General features: G+C 53.8%; 8 protein-coding genes across 8 annotated transcripts; 4 read left to right on the forward strand and 4 right to left on the reverse strand.

Annotated features, from left to right (window-relative positions):
* Nucleotides 1–1,057: 1,057 nt before the first annotated feature.
* Nucleotides 1,058–4,002, reverse strand: A1O7_05890 (alpha-glucosidase; the record flags this gene model as incomplete). Its single annotated transcript, XM_007759898.1, has 7 exons — nucleotides 1,058–1,829; nucleotides 1,885–1,978; nucleotides 2,028–2,542; nucleotides 2,590–2,939; nucleotides 2,987–3,013; nucleotides 3,059–3,753; nucleotides 3,804–4,002. The coding sequence occupies 7 exons, from the start codon at nucleotides 4,000–4,002 to the stop codon at nucleotides 1,058–1,060; spliced, it is 2,652 nt and encodes an 883-aa protein (XP_007758088.1).
* Nucleotides 4,003–5,406: 1,404 nt separating this feature from the next.
* On the forward strand, nucleotides 5,407–7,086 carry A1O7_05891 (uncharacterized protein; the record flags this gene model as incomplete). The annotated part of the gene is made up of 1 exon (XM_007759899.1): nucleotides 5,407–7,086. The coding sequence occupies one exon, from the start codon at nucleotides 5,407–5,409 to the stop codon at nucleotides 7,084–7,086; it is 1,680 nt and encodes a 559-aa protein (XP_007758089.1).
* A 784-nt stretch (nucleotides 7,087–7,870) lies between these two features.
* Nucleotides 7,871–11,941, reverse strand: A1O7_05892 (uncharacterized protein; the record flags this gene model as incomplete). The annotated part of the gene is made up of 1 exon (XM_007759900.1): nucleotides 7,871–11,941. The coding sequence occupies one exon, from the start codon at nucleotides 11,939–11,941 to the stop codon at nucleotides 7,871–7,873; it is 4,071 nt and encodes a 1,356-aa protein (XP_007758090.1).
* An 856-nt stretch (nucleotides 11,942–12,797) lies between these two features.
* A1O7_05893 (glucose 1-dehydrogenase) lies at nucleotides 12,798–14,925 on the reverse strand (the record flags this gene model as incomplete). Its single annotated transcript, XM_007759901.1, has 6 exons — nucleotides 12,798–12,957; nucleotides 13,023–13,171; nucleotides 13,221–14,274; nucleotides 14,329–14,486; nucleotides 14,537–14,787; nucleotides 14,838–14,925. 6 exons carry the CDS (start codon nucleotides 14,923–14,925, stop codon nucleotides 12,798–12,800), a joined length of 1,860 nt encoding a protein of 619 aa, XP_007758091.1.
* An 832-nt stretch (nucleotides 14,926–15,757) lies between these two features.
* Nucleotides 15,758–18,074, forward strand: A1O7_05894 (uncharacterized protein; the record flags this gene model as incomplete). Its single annotated transcript, XM_007759902.1, has 12 exons — nucleotides 15,758–15,932; nucleotides 15,984–16,141; nucleotides 16,230–16,279; nucleotides 16,335–16,402; nucleotides 16,449–16,528; nucleotides 16,596–16,711; nucleotides 16,762–16,854; nucleotides 16,911–16,973; nucleotides 17,035–17,140; nucleotides 17,279–17,571; nucleotides 17,619–17,687; nucleotides 17,738–18,074. The coding sequence occupies 12 exons, from the start codon at nucleotides 15,758–15,760 to the stop codon at nucleotides 18,072–18,074; spliced, it is 1,608 nt and encodes a 535-aa protein (XP_007758092.1).
* Nucleotides 18,075–18,587: 513 nt separating this feature from the next.
* Nucleotides 18,588–19,405, forward strand: A1O7_05895 (40S ribosomal protein S5; the record flags this gene model as incomplete). The annotated part of the gene is made up of 4 exons (XM_007759903.1): nucleotides 18,588–18,690; nucleotides 18,755–18,797; nucleotides 18,850–19,033; nucleotides 19,088–19,405. 4 exons carry the CDS (start codon nucleotides 18,588–18,590, stop codon nucleotides 19,403–19,405), a joined length of 648 nt encoding a protein of 215 aa, XP_007758093.1.
* Nucleotides 19,406–20,355: 950 nt separating this feature from the next.
* A1O7_05896 (uncharacterized protein) lies at nucleotides 20,356–20,589 on the reverse strand (the record flags this gene model as incomplete). The annotated part of the gene is made up of 1 exon (XM_007759904.1): nucleotides 20,356–20,589. One exon carries the CDS (start codon nucleotides 20,587–20,589, stop codon nucleotides 20,356–20,358), a length of 234 nt encoding a protein of 77 aa, XP_007758094.1.
* Nucleotides 20,590–21,520: 931 nt separating this feature from the next.
* Nucleotides 21,521–23,307, forward strand: A1O7_05897 (uncharacterized protein; the record flags this gene model as incomplete). Its single annotated transcript, XM_007759905.1, has 3 exons — nucleotides 21,521–21,534; nucleotides 21,719–22,204; nucleotides 22,296–23,307. The coding sequence occupies 3 exons, from the start codon at nucleotides 21,521–21,523 to the stop codon at nucleotides 23,305–23,307; spliced, it is 1,512 nt and encodes a 503-aa protein (XP_007758095.1).
* Nucleotides 23,308–23,680: the final 373 nt, after the last annotated feature.

Genomic DNA, 23,680 nt, shown 5'->3' on the forward strand with positions numbered 1-23,680 from the left:
GACGATGGGAAATCGAATGAGCATGCTTGAAGAAATGAGGCTGCGTCCAGATTCGATCACCCAGATGATTGACCTGAGGACAGAAAGTGACGATGATTGTGGCAATTCAGATGTGCAGCCGCAGGCCTCGCAGCGTGGCAGACGGTCAATCGTGGTGGTTCGCAGGCATGTGCAGCAGGAGCAGGAATCGATGAGCTGGCAGCATGGCTAACGAGAGCGAGCGATGCCACGGTGCATTAGTGAGAAGAAAACGACACGGCAGTCAAGAACAAATGAAAAGGCGCGGAAGAGGCTCCTCAGGAATCAGCAAGAACACATGATTGCGCACGGCGGGCAGGTCCAGCCTTTGCCCCGCCACCATCTGTTCTCACCTGTCGCTTCCCTAAGCGTAAGCGTGGCCTGGGTGGGTTCGTTTCCAAAACGTCACCTTGGTCACTTCGGAGCGAGGCACTCCGTGTACGACGGGGCCTGCTCGGGGCCGCACTCCATGGGAGAGGTCGACCAATCTACCGACCATTTGGCGGCCTCATCGCTGCGATTAGTGGTAGAAAGCAAGGGACTCCAGTACCTCGATATGGAACATGTACAGATCAGATCAACCACCCTTGAAGGGGTGAGGATGAGCAGGGTAGTAAATGTTGCTGGTACGCTCCGGCTGTAGTCGTGGGGCTGACAGCTCCTGACTACGCGGCCTAGTGATCGCGATCTGGGAATCTATGCAAGTAGGTTAGGATCTCGCGCCAAACATCGGCTCTGTTGTTCAAACAAGGTTGTTGCCAGATCTTCGGGCCGGGAGGCACTGGGTTCACCAGTATCTACAAGGCAGGCAAGAGGAAGAGCGGCTCAGACGTGCAGACAGACTTCACCGCTTCTTTCCATCGTACGGCAGGCCCGTCCCGCCTGAGGCTCGCAAATAGGCTTTGCGCGGGGCCGATCCAGGTGGTCATCAGCACACTACAATAAGGCTCAACCACGATCCTTGGCTCCTTCTGCTTCTCGTGGCTTCCGCTGGCATTGCGAATTTCTTCCTTGCAATGCATACAGTCTATTCCGAGTCTCACGGCAACTGAAAGCTAGCATCCTGCGTCAGAGGAATAGTCGTATTGATGATGACCGCCTTGCTCGCTCTGTTGTATGTGAAGTTCGACATGGGAGCGCCGGGAATGACGATGCCCTGAGGGGCAGAAGCAACATTCAGCACGGTGATTCTCTCGATGCTGACATTCGCCGGGTAGCTGTAGTCCCCGGACATAGAGAAGTGTCCACCAGCATATGTGAAGTTGATGAACGTGGTGCTGGTCTGCTCAATAGACAAGCCATCGTCAAGGTAAAGGGACCCATTAGCGGATCCGTCCCGACTCGGAGCGATCAAGAGGTTGAATCCTTTGGTTCGAAGCTTTGCTGTCGTGTTCGCGCTTTCGATGCGGAGGGGGAGGATGGCACCCCCGCGGACGTGTAGCGGAATGGTCGTAAAGTTGACGTTGGTCAAGTTGACCATCGAGCCATTGCCTTGCACTGGGGCGAAGCCGGCGTTCCAGTCGTAGAATGTGTCGTTGGGCAGATAGATACGGACAGACGTCTTGTTTTCAGCTAGGACAGGGGACACTAGAAGTGAGTCGCCGAAGAAGAACTGTGCGTCGATACCAAATGTCTTCGGATCCCTCGGGTAGATGTAGAACAGCGGGTTCAAAACAGGCTTGCCGGTCTGATTTTGAGCATAGAAAGCCGTATACAGGTAGTCCAGAGCACGGTAGCGGATGTCAATTGCGTTTCGCGCTGCTTGCGTGGTGAGCGGCCAGCGGTAGGCCTCTTGTGGCCTGTTCCCGAGTCTGTATATTTTGTTAATGACGTGCGGCATTCTGATACGAGATAATTGAAACCCACTCATTGTGGTTCCGATAGAAGGTCTGGAAAGCTCCTAGCATCATCCATCGGGCGCAAAGTCTTTCGGTAGTGTTTCCCCCGAAACCGCAGACATCTACCGTGGTGCATTAGCGCTATTCATTGTAGATTGAATGGGAGCTTACCAGAACCGACCATCGGCACTTGGAAGATGCTTGCAAAATTCAACATATCAGGAATGCTGATCTCATACTGACTCCAGTCTGCATGGTTATCGCCAGTCCAGTGGCCGACATGTGCACCAGCGCCAAGGAACGTGCTTCGTGTGATGACCAGCGGTCGCTCGCCCGGACGGCGATTGAGCAGAGCATTCCGGGAAGCCGAAGACATCATAGTCCCGTAGAGATTATGTGTATCGTACTCGACGAGACCATTGTAGTGGACAAGGTTAGTGTCAAGTGTCTTGTTTGACAGGCTCCCAGCGGCATTCCGGATCGTGTAAGGTGGATTGATCAGCTTTCGTCCTGGCAGACCCGTCTTATTACTTGTGGCCATGGTCTGTCGCTTAGTCGGTGGCTGGAAGTCTGCTGGGAAACCGGGCAAAGCCACAGCAGGGCCGTCTCTCACTGGTGGCGGCTTCGGAGGAAATCCTTGGGCTTTCGCAAACGCGGCTGGGTCCGAGCACGGGTAATTGCAGAAGCTAATGGCTGTCAGCAGAATTTGAAGCAGTGACAATGGGGCCCGTACTTTGCAGCTTCATTCATGTCGATCCAGAGCCCGGAAATGTCGACGCCTGTTTCGGGACTGAAGAAATTTTCAAACTCATCATTCCAGTAGCCTTGAGTCTCTGGGTGGAACCAATCGGGGAACACAGTTGGCCCTGGCCAGACCACGCCCACAAAGTTGGAGCCGTCCGTACTCTTCATGAAGATGTCCGTAGAGTTGCCGTTGTTGAAGGCCGAGTAACTCTGGGCCGCCACAGCTGGGTCGACCATGACGATATAGTGTTGCTGGTGGGCATGAAGGTAAGCGACAAGTTCGCGCATCTTGGCTAGAGGGAAGCGTTGCGGGTCCAATGTAAAGACTTTCCGAGCATCCTATCTCGTGTCAGCCGCAACTTAGTGGAGACCTTACTGAAAATCACCATGTAGTCGATGTCAGTCCACATAGTCTGTTATCGTCAGCAAGAGGTTTCAAAAGGGATAGCTTGGCGTACCTCCAACGGGATACCAGCAGTGCTATAATTGTGAACAACCTCAGCAACCTCGTAGACATCTCGATATCCGTATCTACAATTATGGTACCCAAACGTCCAGTATGCCATCATCGCGGGCTTTCCAACAACTTCGGAGATTTGTTGCGACACCTCGACAGGTGATGGTCCTGCAAGAAAGTAGAAGTCGAGGACTCCCCCAAGTGTGTTGTACTCGAGATATTGACCGGCAGTGTCATTGATTTTGATGTCCATGCCATTGGAGTTTAGAAAGAGAACGCCGTGCGTGCCTTTTGCTCCCCTGTGATCAATGTAGACTGGATGATTTCCGTACAAGTTCGTACCCTGGGGGATACCATAGGCATCGCGGGACCACAAAGTCCTGGTGTAATTAGATGTATTCAATCTGAAGTGGTCAGAGTGCTCGCCGAGGCCGTAAAGATTTGGGTGACTGGGCAGAGAGGTCCGAAGTCTGAGATATTGTGACTCGAATACCAAGGCGGATCCGGAGGTGTTGAAGAGCACTTCTCCGCTGGGACGAGAGACAGAGAAGGTGAAGGGATTCTCAGTGTAGTTGAAGACAAGCTGAGAATCGGCAGCAGCGACTCCTTCAGTCGCACTGGGTCGTGGGAAGACCGACTCCGGAACTTGGTAGACAGTCTGATTCAAATCCTGGATAATGACATGCAGTCTCGAAGCTGGCCACTGATCAGTGACCTAGCAGGATGGCATTGAAAAGTCGGCTCACCAGACTGATACTCCACCGTGAGTGTCAAATTCCGCAGGTCTGTGCCATAAATGTTACAGGCCGGTCCTGCAAGATTGAGATTAGCAGTGAGGCTATTCGAGGTCTGCTGGACATTGCTAGCGCGATAGCCAGGACAAGTCTTCTGAGCAACTGCCAGGCCTGAGCCCAGAACGCAGAACAGAGCGGTAATCAACAACATGGTAGCCGCTGTGTCAAGCCAAGCAGTGGTTGATGGAAGAAAGTCCACATCCTCCCTCAGATGCGGATGTACTGCTTAAGAACGCCAGAAAATCTTGCTTGACCACATGCCCAACTGCGGTCAGGTAGGATGTGCTGCTGGGTGGAGCTGTGGTTTCTGCGCCTTGCTACGAGGATTCGACCAGTCGCTGATTGCATAGTGAGAGCTCGACACGACATCGCGGGGGCAACGCAGCTTAGGGGACATAAGCTCCAGTAAGGCCACAGCTTCCCCAGCGTAGCATACCAATCGGCATCCCATCGGGCTGTGCGGAATGACGGTTTGGAACTGAATTCTGGGGAAGTCCAGGCGGCGCGGGCCAATAAAGCGGATGTAGTTCCTGACTAGAAGCCCTCCGAAGCCCTGCGAAGCCCTCATCACTTTATGGAATAGTCCAAAGCAGTAAGACTGCGGAGGAGCGCGAGGTACAGGGTGACGTTGGACGGTATCATGCCAAGCGGTGACATTGAGCTCTGCCCATTGAGGTCGAAGAACAGGGAGGGGTTCAAAGCTATTTCAGCGAGGATTTTAACCAGGCGAAGAAGTCTGAATAATCTCTCGCTCGCGCATGCCGAGGCACTGGAAGTTGGTCGAGACTTGCAATGGCACGAATAGTGTCGGTGGTGAGAATGGAAGGCTTTGTTTTGGAGTTTATTGGGTTGACCGTGTTCATCGAGTTTCGCATCTAGTCTTGGTTAGCCGCCACAAGCTTAACATCTGTGGCGTGGGTCTGGTGGTGGGCGCTCGAGATGCCCACGACGGCTGGGGAAGCCCTTGGAGATGGCGCCCCGCTGTGCCCAGGTCGCGTGGCTAGGGACGCCTAAGAAGGCCCTAAGGCTTGTTCGGACAACCAGCGTGTGACGTCGTCCACAAACCCCCTCAGCAATATTTTCCCGATTACTATGTTGCCCACTTGTTCCCATCCACAACCTACACCGAGGCTTACACACTAATATATGTATCACGAGTACGGAGCAATCATTCTTCTTTGGTCTACTACAGCCTTATCAGCTCTTTGCCCAGCCTTCTGCCGGGCTTCTTATGCCGACGGCACCACATAAATCGGAGAATCAGAGGAGATCCCCTCGTTAATCTGCCCCAAGCTAAACTCTTGGAAGGACCAGATATGGCAGGTCAGAGGGATTTGCTTCCGATAAGGTGGCTATCTCCTCGCTGTCTCGCCGACCGGCATTCCACACCGGTGCAAAATCCAGATGACCTACACCAAGTGCCACGCCCCGAGAAATTCCCAGTGCCTATATGAACAGCTAGCAAAAGGATAAAAAGGTAGGAAGGAAGGTATGTAGGCAGTGTAGAACCAGGTCCCAGCGCCATATCCGACAGGTCGAAACGGGTTCAGTGAAGATGTACGTCTTCAATGTTCTGGCCGTCTCATTACTAGCCCTTGGTGCCTCATCCCACGCACAAACAACACCCATTGATGTGCGCGAAGCAACCATCGCCAGTCTGCAAAGCTCCCTCTTCTCCGGTCTAACCAGCTGCCGCGGCATTGTCAGCGCCTTCATCGCTCGAATCGAGCACTTCAATCCGGACATCAACGCGATCATCAGTTTGAACCCGGAAGCCCTCTCCATAGCCGACATTTTGGACGAAGCGCTCTCCCAGGGGAATGCTACGGGACCACTGTTTTGTATCCCCATTCTGCTCAAGGACAACTACGATGCTCTCCCGATGAACACGACAGGCGGGTGTCTGGCGCTGAACTCGTCCAAGCCAACACAAGACGGTCCCGCCGTGCGCGCACTCCGCAATGCCGGTGCCGTGATCCTAGGCAAGTCCAATCTGCACGAGTTGGCTCTTGAGGGCCTCTCGGTCTCGAGCCTCGGTGGCCAGACGATCAACCCGTACGACTTCACCAGGACGCCCGGCGGTAGTTCAGGCGGCACGGGGGCCGCCATCGCGGCCTCGTTCGCAGTATTCGGCACGGGAACAGACACGGTCAACTCGCTCCGAAGTCCCGCCAGCGCGAACAGCCTGTTCAGCTTCCGGCCCACGCGCGGCTTGATCTCACGCACGGGCGTCATTCCCATCTCCTACACGCAGGACACCATCGGCGCGATAGGCCGTAGCCTGCCCGACATCGCAACAGCCCTCACAGTCATGTCATCCACGGGATACGACGCGGCCGACAACGCCACGTCGGCGCTCCCTGCCTCCGTACTAGGGACAGACTACACGACGTTCCTGACCCCCGGATCGACCTCCAGCCTGCGCGGCGTGCGCATCGGCGTGCTCGAAGGCTTCTTCAACCGCACGTCCAGCAACGAGACCACCCCGGTCAACGAGGCAATGGAGCACGTGCTCACCGTCCTGCGACAACAAGGCGCCACCATAGTCCCCATCGACGACACGACAACGTACAACGCCACGAGCATCTCGGCGCAAATGGACGTCCAAACGTCCGAATATCGCGAACTGCTCACCGGGTACCTCTCCTCGGACACGCTCACGGGCCCGCACCCCAAGTCGATGCCCGAGCTGTACACGCCCAACCGGACGCAACCAGAGTTCGTGGTCATCCCCTCGCAGTACAACTACATCGAGACGGCGCTGCGCACGTCCACCTCCAACTCGTCGTACTACCTGAAGCAGGCCCTGATCGCGAACCTCACCCGCACCCTGCACGCCACGATGCTCTCCAACGGGCTCACCTGCCTCATCTACCCGGAGCAGAAGAACCTGGTCGTGCCCATCGGCTCGCCCTCGCAGTCTGGGCGCAACGGCATCCTCGCAGCCCTGACCGGATCCCCCGTGATCACCATGCCCATCGGCTTCTCGCCGCCCAGCGGGACCGCCCCCATCGGCATCCCCATCGGGATGGAACTCCTGGGCGCCCCTTGGTCCGAGGGCACGCTTCTGCAGGTCGCAAAGGGGATTGACGACGCGTTGCACGCGCGGAGGATGCCCGTGACGCGCGGGCTGAATGAGACTGTCGAAGTCACGGCCGCGTATGCGCAGGTGCCGACCGTGACGCCGCTGGGCCCGCGGAACGTCCCCAGCGCGTATCCGTTGGGGGTGTACTGACCGACTCAGGGCGAAACGTCGCCCCCGCATATCCGTGGGCGTGTACTGACTGACTGTTCCAGCGTGGCGACCGCGGGACGTCCCCAGCGCGTATCCATTGCGCATGTACTGACCGACTGATTCAGCATGGCCACGGATGACAGTCCTAAAAATATACATAACAGCGCGTCATCGTGCTGAATCGGTGCATTGCGTGGGTGGCCGCCGCGTCCCGCATCTTCAAACACGAGAAGCACCGAGTGCGGACGAGTGAAGTACGAGTTCCGAGGCGGGTATCAATACTGTACATAGCCAGAATACTTACGAAATTCACACTACCTAGGTAGTCAACCACTAATTAGCACCGTGCGAGACCATCTCTCGCCATGCATGTACATGTGTGGACAATGTCTTGGCCGCTAAAGAATGTTCATCGAGCTACCTGCCTCCACTGATACTCGGTTGGACGGATGGCCTGGCGGGAAAACTCCACGGCCTTACATATACAGTAAGGCTTCGTTCCTCATTAACGCATGTCGTGTATACGTAACATTTAAACGTCGTAGTATGGTCATTCGGCTAGGCATCCCATCATGGTCCATTCTATCCTTGAGCTCAGCCTGACTCAACTGTGATCCATACGATGCAGCTAACGTCCCACGTAGGAGAAAGAGACCCTGTACTGTCCATGATTATGGCTGGCCCCTGCGTCGATCGCCACCAGCACAGAAGACCCTTGCAAGCTACTCAAAGAAATGTAGCAGCATTCGCGGCTGATCAAGCAAAGAATAGAAGGGCCTTCACATTACGTCGTAGCGGACTCGCCGGTCTTCTGACGCCTGAGCTCCTCCTCCCGCAGACTCTGCTTCTTGACATACTCGAGCACAATTTCTTCCTCTGTCTTCTCCCTCGAGAGCTCTTCCTGGTGCTTTTTCTCGTCTTGCTCGGACGCGGTGATTGCCTGTTGCAGTTCGTTGTCATCATCAATAACTGCCTCCTCGCTAGCCACCATGGCTCCTTTGGCAGTATCGTTAGTACTGGCTAGGGCGGCCTCTATTTCTGCGAGCTCTTGCTCTTTCTTCTTCAACTCGTTGTCGGAATGCAGCCTCTTGCTCTCCTCAATAGTGCGCTTGAACTCCTCGTCGTAGTCCGTGTCGATGCCCGAGTCACTGTCGTCCAAATGATGGTGCTGCGAGTCTTTGGGCCTGGCCCCTTGATCGTTCGCAGCTTGGGCAGCTTTATACTCCTCCAGGCTTGCTGTCAATACTTTGTGGAGTTCCGCGTCGTGCTCCTCTTCCGGCTTTTCGGCCTTTATTGAGACCACACGTGTCTGCTGAGCATGTTCTTCTTGGGCTCTCTTGAACTCTCTGATGCTGGCTTGGATGGCTTGCTGGTAAGCTGCATCGGGTCGCTTGTGGTTGTCACCTCCACCGTGCAATTCCCGGAGACTTGCCCTTAGTGCTCTTGCAACTATGGCATCTTCTTCCGGGTTGCCTCTGCTGGTGGACGTCACCGAATGCATGATGGCGTGCTCGTAGTCGTCGAAATCCTCACCCACTGCGTACGATGATTGAGAGTGCGTCTTACCGGCTGACGGGTCCAGGCTTGAGAGGGACTGAGTATGCGTGAGGTGTTGGCTGGTAGAGTGATCGAATGGACAGAACTTGCATCGGCTCTTGACCTTGCCACCGCTCTTACTCTTCCTTCTCTCCTCCCTGAGCACCTCTTTTTCCTGCCGCTCAATTTCTTTCTTCTCCTTCTTGAGCTGATCCCTCCTCTCGGCCAGGGTTTTTCGTTCATCCCAGCTGAGATGTCGCGTGTTTTTGAACCCGTGCACCAGTTCGACGGAGTTCGTATTGGATTTGGACAGAATGTGACTTTCAATCGCCTCCTTGCGGTCAGCTCCGTAAAGTTGCCCGTGTTTCCGCGTCTCGAGCTGGCTATCTTTCCAGGCCATGACGATTCTCTGCCTCTGTGCAGGACTGCTGTTCTTCCAGTCCTCGAATCCTTGAGCCGTGCGAGCAGCGATGATGTAGTTCTGCACAGAGCTTCCAAAGTGCTTTGAAATCTCGCTGTAGATACCTTTGGCAGTGTATCCGGGGAGACCCCAGATACCTGCAGCTGGCTTAAGTATCAAACCACCGATACCTTTCGCGGCGCCCTTGAAAAAGCCTGCAGCTCCCTCCTTTTTGGCCCCTTGCAGAGGCTGAGTCACGAGCCCGGTTATACCGTCATAGAATCCGTATCCGAATTCTCTGCCGGCGACTTTCAAACCAGACTGAAGACCCACAATCTTCTCGTTCTGCCGGACAGTATCGTCGCCGTATAGTTTTGGCGCGTTATGAAATCCCTTCGCCAATGACAAAGTGAAATCCATAGGCGACTTGACGCCCGCCGACACGATCTTACCCGCAGCCTTCGCACCAGAAAGGGCGGTCTCTAGTGTGACCTGGCCGACCTCCTCACTTGCCGAATCGCGATGTCTGCTTGCTGACCGGGAATGAGAGCGAGAACGGGAACGATGGTGTGACCAGCTTCCATGTCGGTGATGGGATTTCGTGGAACCATCGGCTGTCAGCACAGAGGACATGGACGGAGGTACAGAGGGTTCATTGAGCGGCGAAGGGGCACCCAGTGGTGAGAGAGGCGGTGACTGAACCGGTGTAACAGTGCTTGCTGGCGTGTTGGAGACATTGCCAGAAGATGTACGTTCTGACGGCGCAGTTGGTGTGTCCGTGCCACTGTGTCTTCTCTCATGAATCTCCTTTAGCTCCCCGTGTGCAGTCTTGAAAGATTTGAGAATCTCGACTGGGAAGTCCGCAATCCCCATTGAAAGGTTGCCCAGAGTGCCGATCAAGGCAGCCGCGCCTCCAGAAATCGGTTCCCAAGGCCCGTCTTCTGTCTCGTACTCTCGGGGTCGATACAGTTTCAGATCGGAGAAGTCCAGAAGCCCTTCAGTCCCGAGGACCGTAGCTGCAAGCGCTGACAGGCGAATGTCGGTTCGCTTCACACGCCACACTGCAACTCGAGAAGGGTCCAACGAGCACCTGAGGTTTGACATCTGCAATTGTTTGTGGAAGGACTCTGCTCCAGCCTCAGTACCCCTTTCGGCCTTAATTTTTGCGCTCAACTCTTTCGCTCGATCGAGCGATTCGGGCTTGAGTGCTTCCAGTATCGACTGGGCGAGTTTGCCGGCATTCAAATCCTTGTAGGCGACAGGCATTGGGCCTGCACCAGCTCTAGCCGTCATAGAACCCCAGAAAGGTTGATCGCCAAAGAACGGCACTACCACTGTTGGTCTCCCAGCCAAAATGCCAGCAGCCGTTGTGCCGGCCCCACCGTGATGGACAACACAAGAGACACGCTGGAACAGCCAATCATGAGGACAATTGCCGATCATGAAGACTCCTTCAGGAATCCCTAACTCGCTGGCACCAAGTCCGCCCCAGCCCTTGGAGACGATCGCCCGCTGGCCAGTCTTCTTGATAGCCTCGAATATCATCTTGGTCATGGCATTGGGATCATCAACCACAATTGAACCGAATCCGATGTAGACGGGAGGTGGCCCAGCCGCTAAGAAATCAGCCAGATCCTGTGGAGGTGTATAGTTCGTTGATAAATTGAGGAAGAAAAAGCCTGATATATCAATGTAACTACCCCAGTCTGCGGGCTTAGGGATCAAAGCAGGAGACCAGCAGTACGTCCATGGGATCCGTAATCGACTGACCATGCCAGGAGCCCACATGATGCTGACTGGTTCGAGGCCGAGACTCCTTTCCCGGAATTTGTTGATGACATCGCCCAACCCCTGCCAGGTTAGCATATCCACCAGCGCATAGGTGACAAAGTTCGTTACGGTGGGATCCGTGTTTGAAGATATGATGTTCGCGAGAGGGTGTGGGAAAGATTGTGTCGGTGACCAGGGCATGGTAAACATCAAATGCAGGGGAATACCAAGCTTTTCCGCAAGATGGACATGTGCGAAGCTAGGCGGGTTAGCAATGATGGCATCTGCCACAAAAGGTTTCAGGGTCGGATCCATGCGCATGGACAAGGCGCTGTCAAAACTGCGAGTGTCCATGTTGTCATCGTTGATCGGTGCCCCCATACCGTCCCCGGCCTCAATACAGGACCTCCAACACCCTGTGATGATTTCGTAGATACCTCTCCGTCGTTTGCCGACATCCCCACTCTTCAACGAGTCCATACCTGGCATGAGACCGGGGTTCTTGACCATGAAAGCCATGAGTTCGGCTGGGTCTCCCCCGATGCTAAAGAACTCGAGGCCGTTCTCTGTGACGAATTGTTTGAAGGTCGAATGGGTTGCTATTCTCACACGGTGGTTGTACTTGTTCTTCAGTACCTGTCCCAATGCCACAAATGGCTGGACATCCCCTCTGCTTCCCACGATTTGGATCACAATGTTCATGGGAGGTGGAGGGAGTCCGTCTACTTCTCCCAGTCCTTCGGGAATTTGGGGTCCCGCCGAGGGTTTGCATTTCGATAGATCGAGCTGGTGGCGCAGAGCGGGCAGAAGTAGGTTTGTGAGCTTCCCCTTGTGCTGGCAGATATTGATATTGACTCTGCCATCGCTGGCTACCTGTGCGCCTGTGTTCAGGCCATTCTGATCTATGTCCAACTCCCCATATGTCGTGCTGTTGTAGGCTGGGGGAGGCACCTCCTCCAGGTGGGGAGAAACACCGCCATGGTGCCGGACATGACCTTCAGGTGAAGAGCTTATATTCGTGTGCTCCTTGTGACCGCGGGCTTCATCCTCCTGAGCTGCCGCAGCGGCCGCGTTTGCTTCCTGTAGGATAATCTCAGGGATCCCTTCGGGTTGTCTCGGCGGGGTCGAGGGAGGATCAGCATTAGACATGATTGCGACTGGCGAGCATTAGCGTCCAGTTGAGGCTGAAGCAGGAAAGGCGACAGAGGGTGGGAAAGGAGTGGACAGGCAGTTAAAGTGCATGCAGGCGTGAGAGGGGTGAGCAAGGTGGACGGGCAGCGAGGATATCACGACCTTGTCACGGGAAGGTGAACTTCAGGTAGCCACGGCTTAAGATGTAGGTCAGGATGGATAAATCTTGACTGTCCCGTTGTCACATCTGCCGCTAACGGAGGCTGCATCTTGCGCGTGCGCCAATTCTATGGTGGCGACAATCGACATGGCTGTCATGCTGTCGACTTCCAAGATCTGAGATGCGCGAACCACAGAAACGAGATAGCAAGCTAATTAAATTAGGCCGCTCTCGCCAGGTGCCGCAACGGCTGGACTCTGGACTTTCGGGCGTGCCCCTCCCCGCAGCCCAGCCGCTAAGCAACGTCTTTGCCCGGCGGTCGTGCATGAGACCTGCCCGGAAAGGTGAAAGGGTCCACCACCGCGGTTCCATACAGGCGCCATCGGTCTCTCCGCCAAAGCTGAATCAGCATTGTTAGCATCAGCCCTAGGCGCGTTATCTCGACGTCCATCCCCTCTTGATGCCTTTTCTGGATACAAGTAAAAAGGCCCAACGTAGAGAGATTTAGATAAGCCGTCGAGGCATCCTAACCAGGGAAGCAAGTCATGCAAGGCTGGAGACTTCAGGTACATCTTGCGCTTCTCATTCGATGACCTTGCGCGCCGCCACCGCTCGCTTCGTCACACCGGGGCTGAGGTAATCGCAGGTAGTCTTGCCCCATTTTGTTCGTTCACCATCCCACTGGACGCTTCTTCCAAGAGCTGTCGTCGCTCGTCATCTCCTGTGCTTCCAGCCATTCGCAATCGTCTCGAACGTCTCAAACGTAATTTCGCCGTCTTCCGCTGCGTTCTTCCGGGCTACCAACTTTGCAATGAAGCGGTCAATCATGCCGACAATGTGGGCCCGGCCTGCGCTCTCTGGGTGCCAAATCATCCTAGATCGACAGTTTCGGATTAGCTAGCAATTCTTATGGAAGCTGCATTAGGCTCATGCACTCACGGATACACGGAGCCATAGCCTTTTCCAGGCCCCTCGTCCAACCAGCTTTCATTCTCCCAGAGCCAGTCAAATCGATCCCACCACATCTTCTCAACAAGATCGACGCCGACGTAGCCTTGTGTGTTGGCGGCATAGGGGTAAAATCCGAGCTGGGCGGGAGTCAGAAGATGCTTCAAGGGGCAGTCTCAGGTGACTTACAGGCGTCATATCCTCGGTGTACCAGCTGCCTGGGATCTCCACCAACGCCTTGTCAGCTTCGGCCGTACCAGGCTGCGGTTGCTCGAAGATTGGTGTTGGGACCATCCAGCTTTTGGCGTCCTTCTTGTAATCGGGCACATGCGGGGGTTCCTGCGGAAACGGGTTCACCAGGAAGTAAGGTAAAGAGTCATGCGCGTTCATGCTGCTGTCGTAAAGAAAGCCGTGGTCTTGGAGGAGTTGCACTGTCGTCTCCCGGATCTGGTACAGCGGTGCCCGGTATCCTACCGGCTTCTTACCTTGTCTCAGCTGTGTGACGAGGCCTATGCACTTCTGAAGAACGTCTTTTTCTTGCTCGACCGTCATGGCATATGCTCCTTCGTGGCTGTAGCCATGAAGACCAATTTCTGCTCCGCTTTCCACAATTTCCTTTGCCTGCATCGGGAATGTCTCCAAGCTGTGACCGGGCACAAACCAGGTAAGCTTGTCAGAGATGCCGTGCTTCTTAAAGAGGTGCAGCAACCTGCCCACGCCCACATTCGCGCTGAAGATACCTGCCGAATAATCCGATAGGGTATTGTTCGGATCATGACCAGTTCCCAGGTACCCTGATATCGCGTCGAAGTCGACAGAGAGACATATGCGTAACCGCCGCTTCCTTGCCGGCGGATGCAACGATGCAGGAATTGTTACACTTTGCAGCGGAGCCTGTTTCTCCCCCGACTTCAGTGCCTGGTCTTGACGCCAGATCAGTCGACCTTCCATTCCGCCGTCAACAGAGATACACTCCCCAGATATGTGGCCAGCAGCGCGATGACTGGCCAAGAATGCCATTGCACGAGCGACATCTTCAGGCTGTGCAATCTTCTTCAGCGCTACGGTGGACTGGCACTCCGCCCACATCTCGTATGGATCATCCAGGCGGTCACCAATGAGAGCTGTGTTGACCCATCCAGGAGCCACTGCATTGATTCGGGCTTTCGAATTCAGCCGCACGATTTCATTCTTCACAGTGCGGACGAGACCATACTGGAGGCCAGCCTTGCCGGATGCATATCTGCTCCAGTTTAGAATTTTGTTCACAAACTTGTCAGGTTACGTCGCGACTGACTCTGCATGTCCTTCCTGCCCAAACTTGCCAGTCTCGGAGCCCGTGATGACGATAGCAACGTTGTCAAGCTCCCTGTTCTGAGATTCTTGGGATCTTCTGACGGATAATAAGAAGTGCTTAACGGTCAGGAATGTCCCCTTGACATTGTTTGTATTGACCTGAGTGCGTAAGTAAACCGCCAAAGATTCGAGATGAGTGGGTGCCAAACCTTGTCCCAAAGACTCTCCTCAATCTCCCATATTGGCGGATGTGAGCTCTCATCCGTGATGCCCGCATTGGCAATCAGGATGTTCAAGGGCCCAAAATGGTTGGTGGCTGCCTTGAAGGCTTCGGCAACAGACGCTTCCGAGGTCAGATCGCCTTGTGAAATGAAAAGCCTTGACGACTGATCCGGGGTCGAGCACAGCTTGGAATCTTCAACCCGTCTACGGTCAAAAGCTGTAACGCGACACCCGGCAGCTTGAGAACAACAGTCAGAATCTGCTCGTTGGCCAAGGTTACAGGCGTACCAAGAAACTCCTTCACTGCAGCTGTTGCAATACCACCGGCCGCGCCGGTAATGAAGACATGCAAGCCTTCGAGCCCAAGGAACGACATCGCATCTATATTTATCTTGATCGATACCGTGTACGAGGAGGATAACCTGGATACCTAGGTAGTCACCACGTGCGGTTCTTCGTGAAGATTAATTTTCCGTTGACGCACTCCGATCGGATATAGCCCGGAGATCTCCATCTTCAAGTCGACGCGAACAACACGTGGGAGCTTACCTCAGTACCTAACATAGCTTGCAGCTGATGTCAGTGCACCTACAGACAAGTGTCCACTTACCGCCCAGTGCCTCCTTATTAGCTGGTACCGAGGGCGGAGATCCGCGTCGACTCTAGTTGCTGGCTGTAAGGTCCAAGGCATGATGATGTGCCCAGGCTCATCGGGGTTTTTGTCCTGCCTGATCAAATTTAGCTCCCTGATACAAGCTCCCGCGTGCTGACGCACAGTCTCTGGAGCTCGAACTCTGACTTGACTATTGTTGTCAGCTATCTCTGGCCGCCCAGTCCCCTATCAGAGTGCTCATCTAAGTTGATGTTTTGCTAGCTGCCTCCCAGACCCTTCGTTCTAGTGTGGCACCCAGGCAAGGGGGAATGTGTCCCGGCAAGCGAGTCATAGATTCGTGAAGGATCATGATCTTCGCTGTGACTGGCTGGAATATCTGATATCAGACCCAGGTCTCCTACCCAGGGACTCGTACTATTTGCGATGGATGTGCCTATCGCCCCAGCGAAGCTCGTGCTATCTGACCCGTCATATATACAAAAGAAATTGAAATGGAGATAACCAGCATATATCAGCTTTGGTGTCCATCTTTCGATCTGCCCTTGAAGCTAGCCTTACTCAAGGAATTATTCTTCGTTTCGTAAAATAGCAGAAGATGGCGGCACCGGTGATTTCAGATGACAAGAAAGACCCTCTTCCGGGTACCAACACAGATGACTTCCCGCCGGATACTGGCATCTCGGAACTCATCAACGCCTCTGGTCACGTACAAGAGCTCGAAAGGAACTTCAATCTCCTCTCTGCCGCCGGTGTTGGTCTCGTCGTCGGAAGTGCGTTTGACGACTCTTTCCGTGGGACCGACGAGACTAACCATTATACAGATGTATGGCCAGCTGTGGGAGGATCAATCCTGCTTGCCATCTTTAATGGCGGTCCACCTGGGGTCATCTACGAGTTTATCGCGGTTTCCGTCTTCTATTGGATAATCGCAGCCAGTCTGGCTGAGTTGGCCTCGGCCATTCCTTCCAGCGCCGGAGTGGTGAGTGTTGCTCTGAATCTGTGCCCGCTTGATGGAGTCTCGCCTCTAGTTGTCGCCAGACAGACGCGCAATGCTAACGACAACCCAGTACCACTGGGCCTCGGTGACCCCGGGTAAGAGTTGGGGTCGCATTATTGGGTACACTCCTCCCTGAAAGTGTCTTTGATATGCACACTACTAATATCGATATCAGCTTCTATGCTGGATATTGGAATTGGTTGGCGTGGGTATTTGGGGCAGCATCGATGAGTTCCATTCTTGGTTTGTCGCTTACCTTACCTCTTACACCACATGCTCACGTCTTCAGCAAACACCTTTGTGCAGATGTATGCCGTGGAACACCCAGATCTGGTAGTGCAGCGCTGGCACGTCTTCGTCACTTACCTGGTGAGAGACCGCAACCCCGTGAAAACAGCCTTCTCTCGTCGCGGCGTTATTGCTGACCAGCTTTGAGATCGTGACCTGGCTTGGCTGCCTGTCTGTCTGTTTCTTCAATCGGGCGATGCCTTACCTTAATACCGTCGGCATCATTCTCATCTTGGTGGGGCTCTTGGTGACGGTAATTGTTGTGTAAGAGGACTTGGGAATTTGCGACGACCGAAGACATTGACATGCTTTAGTGCCGCCATACCCGGCTCGGGCAATCACCCCCCGCATGCTTCCTCCAGCTTCGTCTGGTCCGAATGGAGCGCGGATATAGGATATCCAAATGGGTGAGTTTCGAACGTCCTGGAAAGGTCGGACCGCGCTGACGAAATGATCTCCCTAGATTTGTCTTCGTTGCCGGAATGCTCAATGGAGCGTACTCAGTCGGTACGCCCGATGCTGTCAGGTATGATGATGTTTTCCGCTTAACATTCTAGACTTCGATGTACTGATCGTGTTCCTGACAGCCACATTGCTGAAGAGGTTCCAAATCCTGGCAAGAATATTCCGATCGCCATTGGACTGCAAATGGGCATAGGTTTCATCACAGGGCTGGTCTATATCATCGCCATTGTAAGTGCATTCGTCAATCGTTGCGCAGTGTCGAAACAGTTAGGGATTGTCCCATGCCGGAGTCACAGACTGTCCTAACTGTAAAATAACTGACGTGATGTCTCTCCCGCAACGATGCTAAATCAACGGAATCACTAGATGTACGCCATCAGCGACTACGATGCGCTCTTCGATGCAGGTTTTCCGCTTGCGGAGATATATCGTCAGGCCACAGGCTCAGCTGGTGGTGCTATTGGCTTGCTGATCCCCTTCCTCTTGTGTATAACGACATGCCTTGTGGGCGTATACATCACGGCGGGCCGAACACTGTGGACTTTAGGGCGAGACGAGGCGACTCCGTTCCACAAATACGTCGGCAAGGTCTCACCTAGATTTGGAATGCCATTGGTTGCGACGCTGAGTTGCGGCTGTCTTGTAACCGTTCTTGGATGGTGAGTCGTAGGTAAACCCTGCTCGGCAAAGGCTAACGGTTGTGCAGCATTTATGTCGGGAGTGCCACGGCCTTCAATGCGTTCGTTGGCTCATTCGTACTGATGTCTTCCGCAAGGTGATTGCTCTTGTACTGCACATTTCCGGGAAGAGCTGACAGAAGAGTAGTTATATCGCCGCAATCCTCCCTCACCTCTTGACCCGCCGCAAAAACATTGTATTTGGGCCATTCACCTTGGGCAAATTCGGCGTGGTTCTGAATTCTATTGCCTGCGGATATATGATCGTCTGGTTCGTCATCTACTGTTTCCCATTCGGTCTTCCGACGAACGCCGAGAACATGAACTACGCATGCCTAATTTGGGGCGGATTGACCGTCTTTGTGACGGTCTGGTGGTTGATCGGCGCGAGAAAGGGATACGTCGGACCTAAGCTGGCTGGCGGCATCGACTCTCCAGTTGAGCATATGAGAAAGCCAAGTGTAGAGAAGCGTGCTTCGGTATAGATTTGCGTTAGGTGATGTTCAGTTGCAACAATCTAGTCTCTCAGCCTAGAATGCAACCTGTTTGTAGAAATAGAGGGTTGACCAGGGTGGAAGAGAAAGCTGTATTGAATATAGGGAATAACTTTCGTCCACCGCGGTCCAGGGATAATTGGATCAGTTTGGCCAACGCAGGGTTTCGCTGTGCTGATGTAAGTGCAGTCCACTCTGGATCTGTTCACGTTCTCAGAGCTTTGGAAAGCTATCCATCTGATAGAATGCCGGTTTGTGACCAGTACTCAGCGACATAGCATATTCGTAAATTTTCTCGGTCAAAGAGTGGTGAAAGTCTACTGGGAAGCGTAGAGACCATGATCAAGGGAATCGGTAAAACCGCGGTAGTATTTGATCACGTGTCAGCCTTGGCGGCAGTAGCGCGAAAACACTATCCCACAAACCTCGAAATCGCCGGCGGACCATACCTCGAACATTGCATTGACACCAGCAACACCACGCCCCTAACGCCGGATCGCAACCATGTCGGACAACGGCGAGGTCGAGGTTGAAAACCCAGTCAGCAGCTGGCCAGTGCTGCCCAAAGACGTCACCGCAGAACTCGGCAGCATCAAGCTGTTCAACAGTGCGTCTAGTTGCCTTGCTATTATCTGTATGGGCCAGCGACAGAGGCTAACGCATGAGTCTAGAATGGAGTTACGAAGACGTTGAAGTCAGAGATATTTCGTTGACGTGCGCCGCGCTCGACTCTTCACGAATGTTCAAAGACTGATCATTTTTGCAGCGATTACATCCAAATCCGATCACCCGTCTACATCTCCCACTCCGCCGGTCGTTATGCCGCAAAGCGATTCCGAAAGGCACAATGCCCTATCATCGAGCGGTTGACAAATTCTCTCATGATGAACGGTCGCAACAACGGCAAGAAGTTGATGGCTATCCGAATTGTGGCACATGCTTTTGAGATCGTAGGTTTTGCGGCGGGCAAGAGAAGACGGGCAGGAAAGAACTGACAGTACTAGATCCACATCATGACCGACCAGAACCCTATTCAAATTGCAGTCGATGCCATCGTCAACTGCGGTCCCCGTGAAGACAGCACCAGAATTGGAAGCGCCGGTACTGTTCGAAGACAAGCCGTCGATGTCTCCCCTCTCCGGCGTGTCAACCAGGCCATTGCCCTCCTCACCATCGGTGCCCGCGAGGCTGCTTTCCGAAACGTCAAGAGCATTGCTGAATGCCTTGCTGAAGAGCTAATCAATGCTGCGAAGGGAAGCAGCAACTCCTACGCCATCAAGAAGAAGGATGAGTTGGAGCGTGTCGCCAAGAGCAATCGGTAAAGCTTTCACTGGAATATGGTGTTGTTGGTATCGGACATGGAGCGCCTTGTGTCTGTGACCGTCGATGGTAACATGTGGATGGGTCCAGTTGATGACCGCCTCCGTGAAGAAGAGCCGCGAGGCAAGGCAGACGCGTAACTGGTAGTCAGGACCAGCGATTCGGCTTACAGTTAAGACCGAATTTTACTGAATCCAAAAATGGCATGAACTTGAAACACTTTTAACCGTACCAGTCTACAAGAGTTATTGACGCATCTCTACGGAACCTTGGCGCATTCACTGTCGACTACGAGGCTAATGCGATGAGCATAGTACCAGTTTTTTGGTCTGGACTTCGACCTGGGTATGAGAAGGTATAATTCATTCCTTGACCATCGCATCATCATGAGGTAGGTGCGAAGCGGACCCTAATCACGTCCCCCATACGAGCGACGCAGGAGCGAGGAAGCGACGTGCACATTGAGGACAGGATCGACCGGATCTACAAGCGAACTTCACCTTTGAGCCTCAGATCCTCACAGATCCGCCATCAACACCCATCTACCTATACCGTGTATTTACCCTCTCTCGCGCCAGTTTCCCATGCCAAGAGTCAGTAACGTACGGGCTAAGCTGGAGCTGTGTCATCTTGGTGAGGAGCAACACCACAGTGATGATTCCAGCTGATAGTCCTCGGCCAGGAGTGGGTGGCAAGTTGTTCCATTCAGCAAGCATTATCAGTTTTGTCATCCTTTCTGTTACCGACCTCGCCCCCTTCTATCCCACGAGTCTTCGTCAGACCACCCCAATTTGTGAACCAGCGATAATCTTCCCGGTGCCTGCGGCCTCTTTCCTCTCGCACGTGAGCACGTGCGTGACGAATCGCGCTGGCTTGCGGTGGCATTTGCTGAGGAGGCCTTGTGGGTTTGACCCATTGCTGGCGAACTCGGCCTGATCTCCTGCAGCCAACGTCATATCTCATGTCCCTGCCGATACAGCGGCCTCCTGTCTCCGAACGTCTCCATCATGTTCCTTTCGCGCACCTCCCTCATATATGCCATTTGCTCTGGTTTCTTCTGGTTGAAATTATCGGCTGCGGGATCTGCTTTGCCGAACAATCTTTGGGTTGCGAAACCCACGACAACCGAAGCCGCAGCTGCTATTATGACGATCAGGACGATCAACGTATCGGAGAGAGCAGCCATAGTGGTCGTTGTATGTGGGCTGCGAAGTTGGCGCTAGGGTGTTCAAGGCTGTAACGGCACTTGTGCCGGTAAGAGGGTGCTCCAGGTAGTGAACTGGGTTAGAAAAGAATGTGAACTGCTCTGGTCCACCGGCGATGACCAAGAGCAAATGAGAAACAGAAGTCAACTGGCAGGCTCTCACAGATGAGCATCGAGTGCGGCGCGATGCATGGGCGAGCATGGTACATATACTCGATCAAGTGCACCACTAATTACATGGAAATCAAATGAATCCTTACCTGTTGAGATAGCGTAGCGACACTCACCAATGTAACACGCGGGACAAGCCATCGGTTGTGGGTTTCTAGACCCTCCGAATTGTGCCATGATTGTGCGAACTCAGATTGAAGGCTTTCAAAGCCGCTGCCGACAGCGAGTGAGGCATCAGTCCCAAGTCGATATGAAAGTCCCGGAATAGAAAGGCGCATAACAGCCACGCTAACCGCATTGTAGCACTTTGGCGAACGAGTCCAATCAACCCACACGGACAATACACTCGAGCTCCACTGACGTCTCGGACAACACCCCCTGGAAGAAAGCTTGATTGCTCATTTCGACCGAGGAATCTGGGTCGCGGGATGATTGCTCTGCCAAGCACGTCGATGCGAAGATGGAAGACTCTGACGAGAATGTTCACTCCCGAAAATTGAGGGGCTGACTTCAATTCCTGCGGAAGTCAACCAGTCAGACACGTGGTGCCTGTGGACAGGATCTGGATCTCTGCCACTGCTTGTGCTTTTCGATGCGTGGCCAACGCCCGGCAAAGCGCCAATATTAATGACCGAAAGCCGGCTTCATGCGTGCTGGCAGGCCTGGGAAGGAACGCTCCAGATACGGGTGCCTTACCTGCAAGTGAGTTTCATCCCATATGACTGCGAGCTAACCTGCTGATATGTCTCAGAATTCGTAAGTTTTCTTCTCAATAAGTCCTTGCGAATGGTCACTATATTACCTGCCAGTACCGTTACCATTTGACGTATCGTCTGATAACCGTGTAGGGAGAGTGAAATGCGACCAAACAAGGCCCCAGTGTAGAAGGTGTGTTTGTCCCAAATTCTGATCACCCGGTCGCTCATTGTCGCGTCGCTAGGTGTCTAGACACTGGGCGAAAATGCGAAGGTCCGGTACCTCGACGGATCCAGTTTTTCGGCGACGAATCTGCCACACCGAGCAACGCAGTCCTGTTACCGGAGGTAAACCTCTTCGCGCCGCAGCATAATGATGAGGAAAGATGGGCCTTTAACTACTTCCTCCATCGTGCTGCACCGATCTTCGCTGGCGTCGTCGATGGCCCCTTTTGGCTGGAATTAGTCCCCCGACTCGCACAATCTCATGCCTTTGTTTGGAATGTGGTGATTGCCTCCAGCTGGATATTCGAGCACGTAAATTACAACGACCTCGAGACCGCCTACACACCTTGTGATGCAAGTGCAGTCACGGACGTGGAGCACCGAAAGGCGCTGAAATGGTACCAAAGAGCTCTAATCGACTTCCGTCACCTTCTGGAAAGAGGGGAGGCGGACAATGATTACATCCTCCTGAGTTGTATCCTCTTCGCCGGTCTGGAGTTCCAGCAGTGAGTCACTCGCACCAGCAATCAGTGCCCTGTTCCGAGCCCCTTTGACCTGAGCCCCACTGACACTGGTTTGACACTGACGAAATTACAGGAGGCAAGTGGGCAACGCATGGCGTCTTATAGATACTGCATTTACACTCATCGACCAGAGTCTCTCCATGTCCCAGACACAGATGTCGAAACTGAAGGATCCGACCCTCTACGAATTCGTCACTGCTTTCTTTTCACGCAAAGCGGTCTTCATGGGACCGCTTGGGAGACCAATACCGCTCAAATGGAACATTCACCCCGCAAAGGAGACATTGCTGCCTTCAATGAAGTCTTCCCTGGCCGTACTCGAGGACGCTAAGGCGCAATTGGAAAGCCTCATGTACCAATCTTACGAAGTCGTGCGGGTGGGCCATCTGTTGTACCACGACGACTATGAAATGCAGAAATTGAAGCCCAGACAAGAGCTACATCTCAAAGCGGTGCAACAGTGGAAGGACACATTCCACCAGCTGTGCGTAAACGGGCAGGGTGATGAGAGGGGCTGCATCGTGTCGACTCTCCTTATGTACTGGGAGATGTGCTACATTTTGCTGGCCGTCTGCACCAGTCCGCTGCAGACGTCTTTCGACAAACATATGAACGGTTTCGCGGCCATCGTTGATGACGCCCAAATTGTTCTTCAGTGCATTGCTGCATCGGATAAAGAAGGCCAAGAACTCCTACGCGATGGCGACGTTATTCCTCCTCTTCTGTTCACGGCCACCAAATGCCGCGATCCGATTCTGCGGCGGAAGGCTTTGCAGTTACTCAGGCAGGCTCCATACCGAACTGGCTTGTGGTCTTCGGTAGCGTCGCCTGGCCTTGTGGAGAAAATGATTGCTGTCGAAGAAGATGGCGTGCACTTCTCAGCATATCCGGTTCCTTCGCCATCGATCTGTCCACCGCCAGAGGAGCGACGAATACACCACTTTGCCATTGTCAGAGGAGAGACTAGCGATGGTGGTCGTCGCCTCAAAGTTCGGCTGACCAAGGCTGCACCTGATACAATGGGCTCGTTGAGAATGGTCCATGAAGAGATTTGGGTGGAGGAACGCACGGAGAGCTGGCCTTGAAGGCGCGCATGGCAACTTCCGTGCGAGCAATAGCTCCGGACCTGAAAAGGCGCCTTCAGCGTGGAGTTTCCATCAGCACTCCAAGCAGTCTCCTTACGGTTCTCCCTCGACCCCGGCAGCATGACGACGATTGGACCACACGTCCACTTAACCATATTTTGCATGCGGTACGGCGGCACAGGGTGCGACAGCCAACGGACTGGCCTTGATTGTCATCGCAAAGTTCCTGATTGAGTCACGGATTTAGCCACTAACCCGGAGGTCCCTCCCATTTCTGCCACGCGATTACGCTGCACCTCAATGCGGCGAGGTCATTCTCTCGGGGGAGCACTGTCTGAACGGACGATCAGCAATGGTCGTGCGAATGAAAGGA

Source organism: Cladophialophora yegresii (assembly GCF_000585515.1).
Source record: "Cladophialophora yegresii CBS 114405 chromosome Unknown aczIN-supercont1.4, whole genome shotgun sequence".
Lineage (NCBI taxonomy): Eukaryota > Fungi > Ascomycota > Eurotiomycetes > Chaetothyriales > Herpotrichiellaceae > Cladophialophora > Cladophialophora yegresii.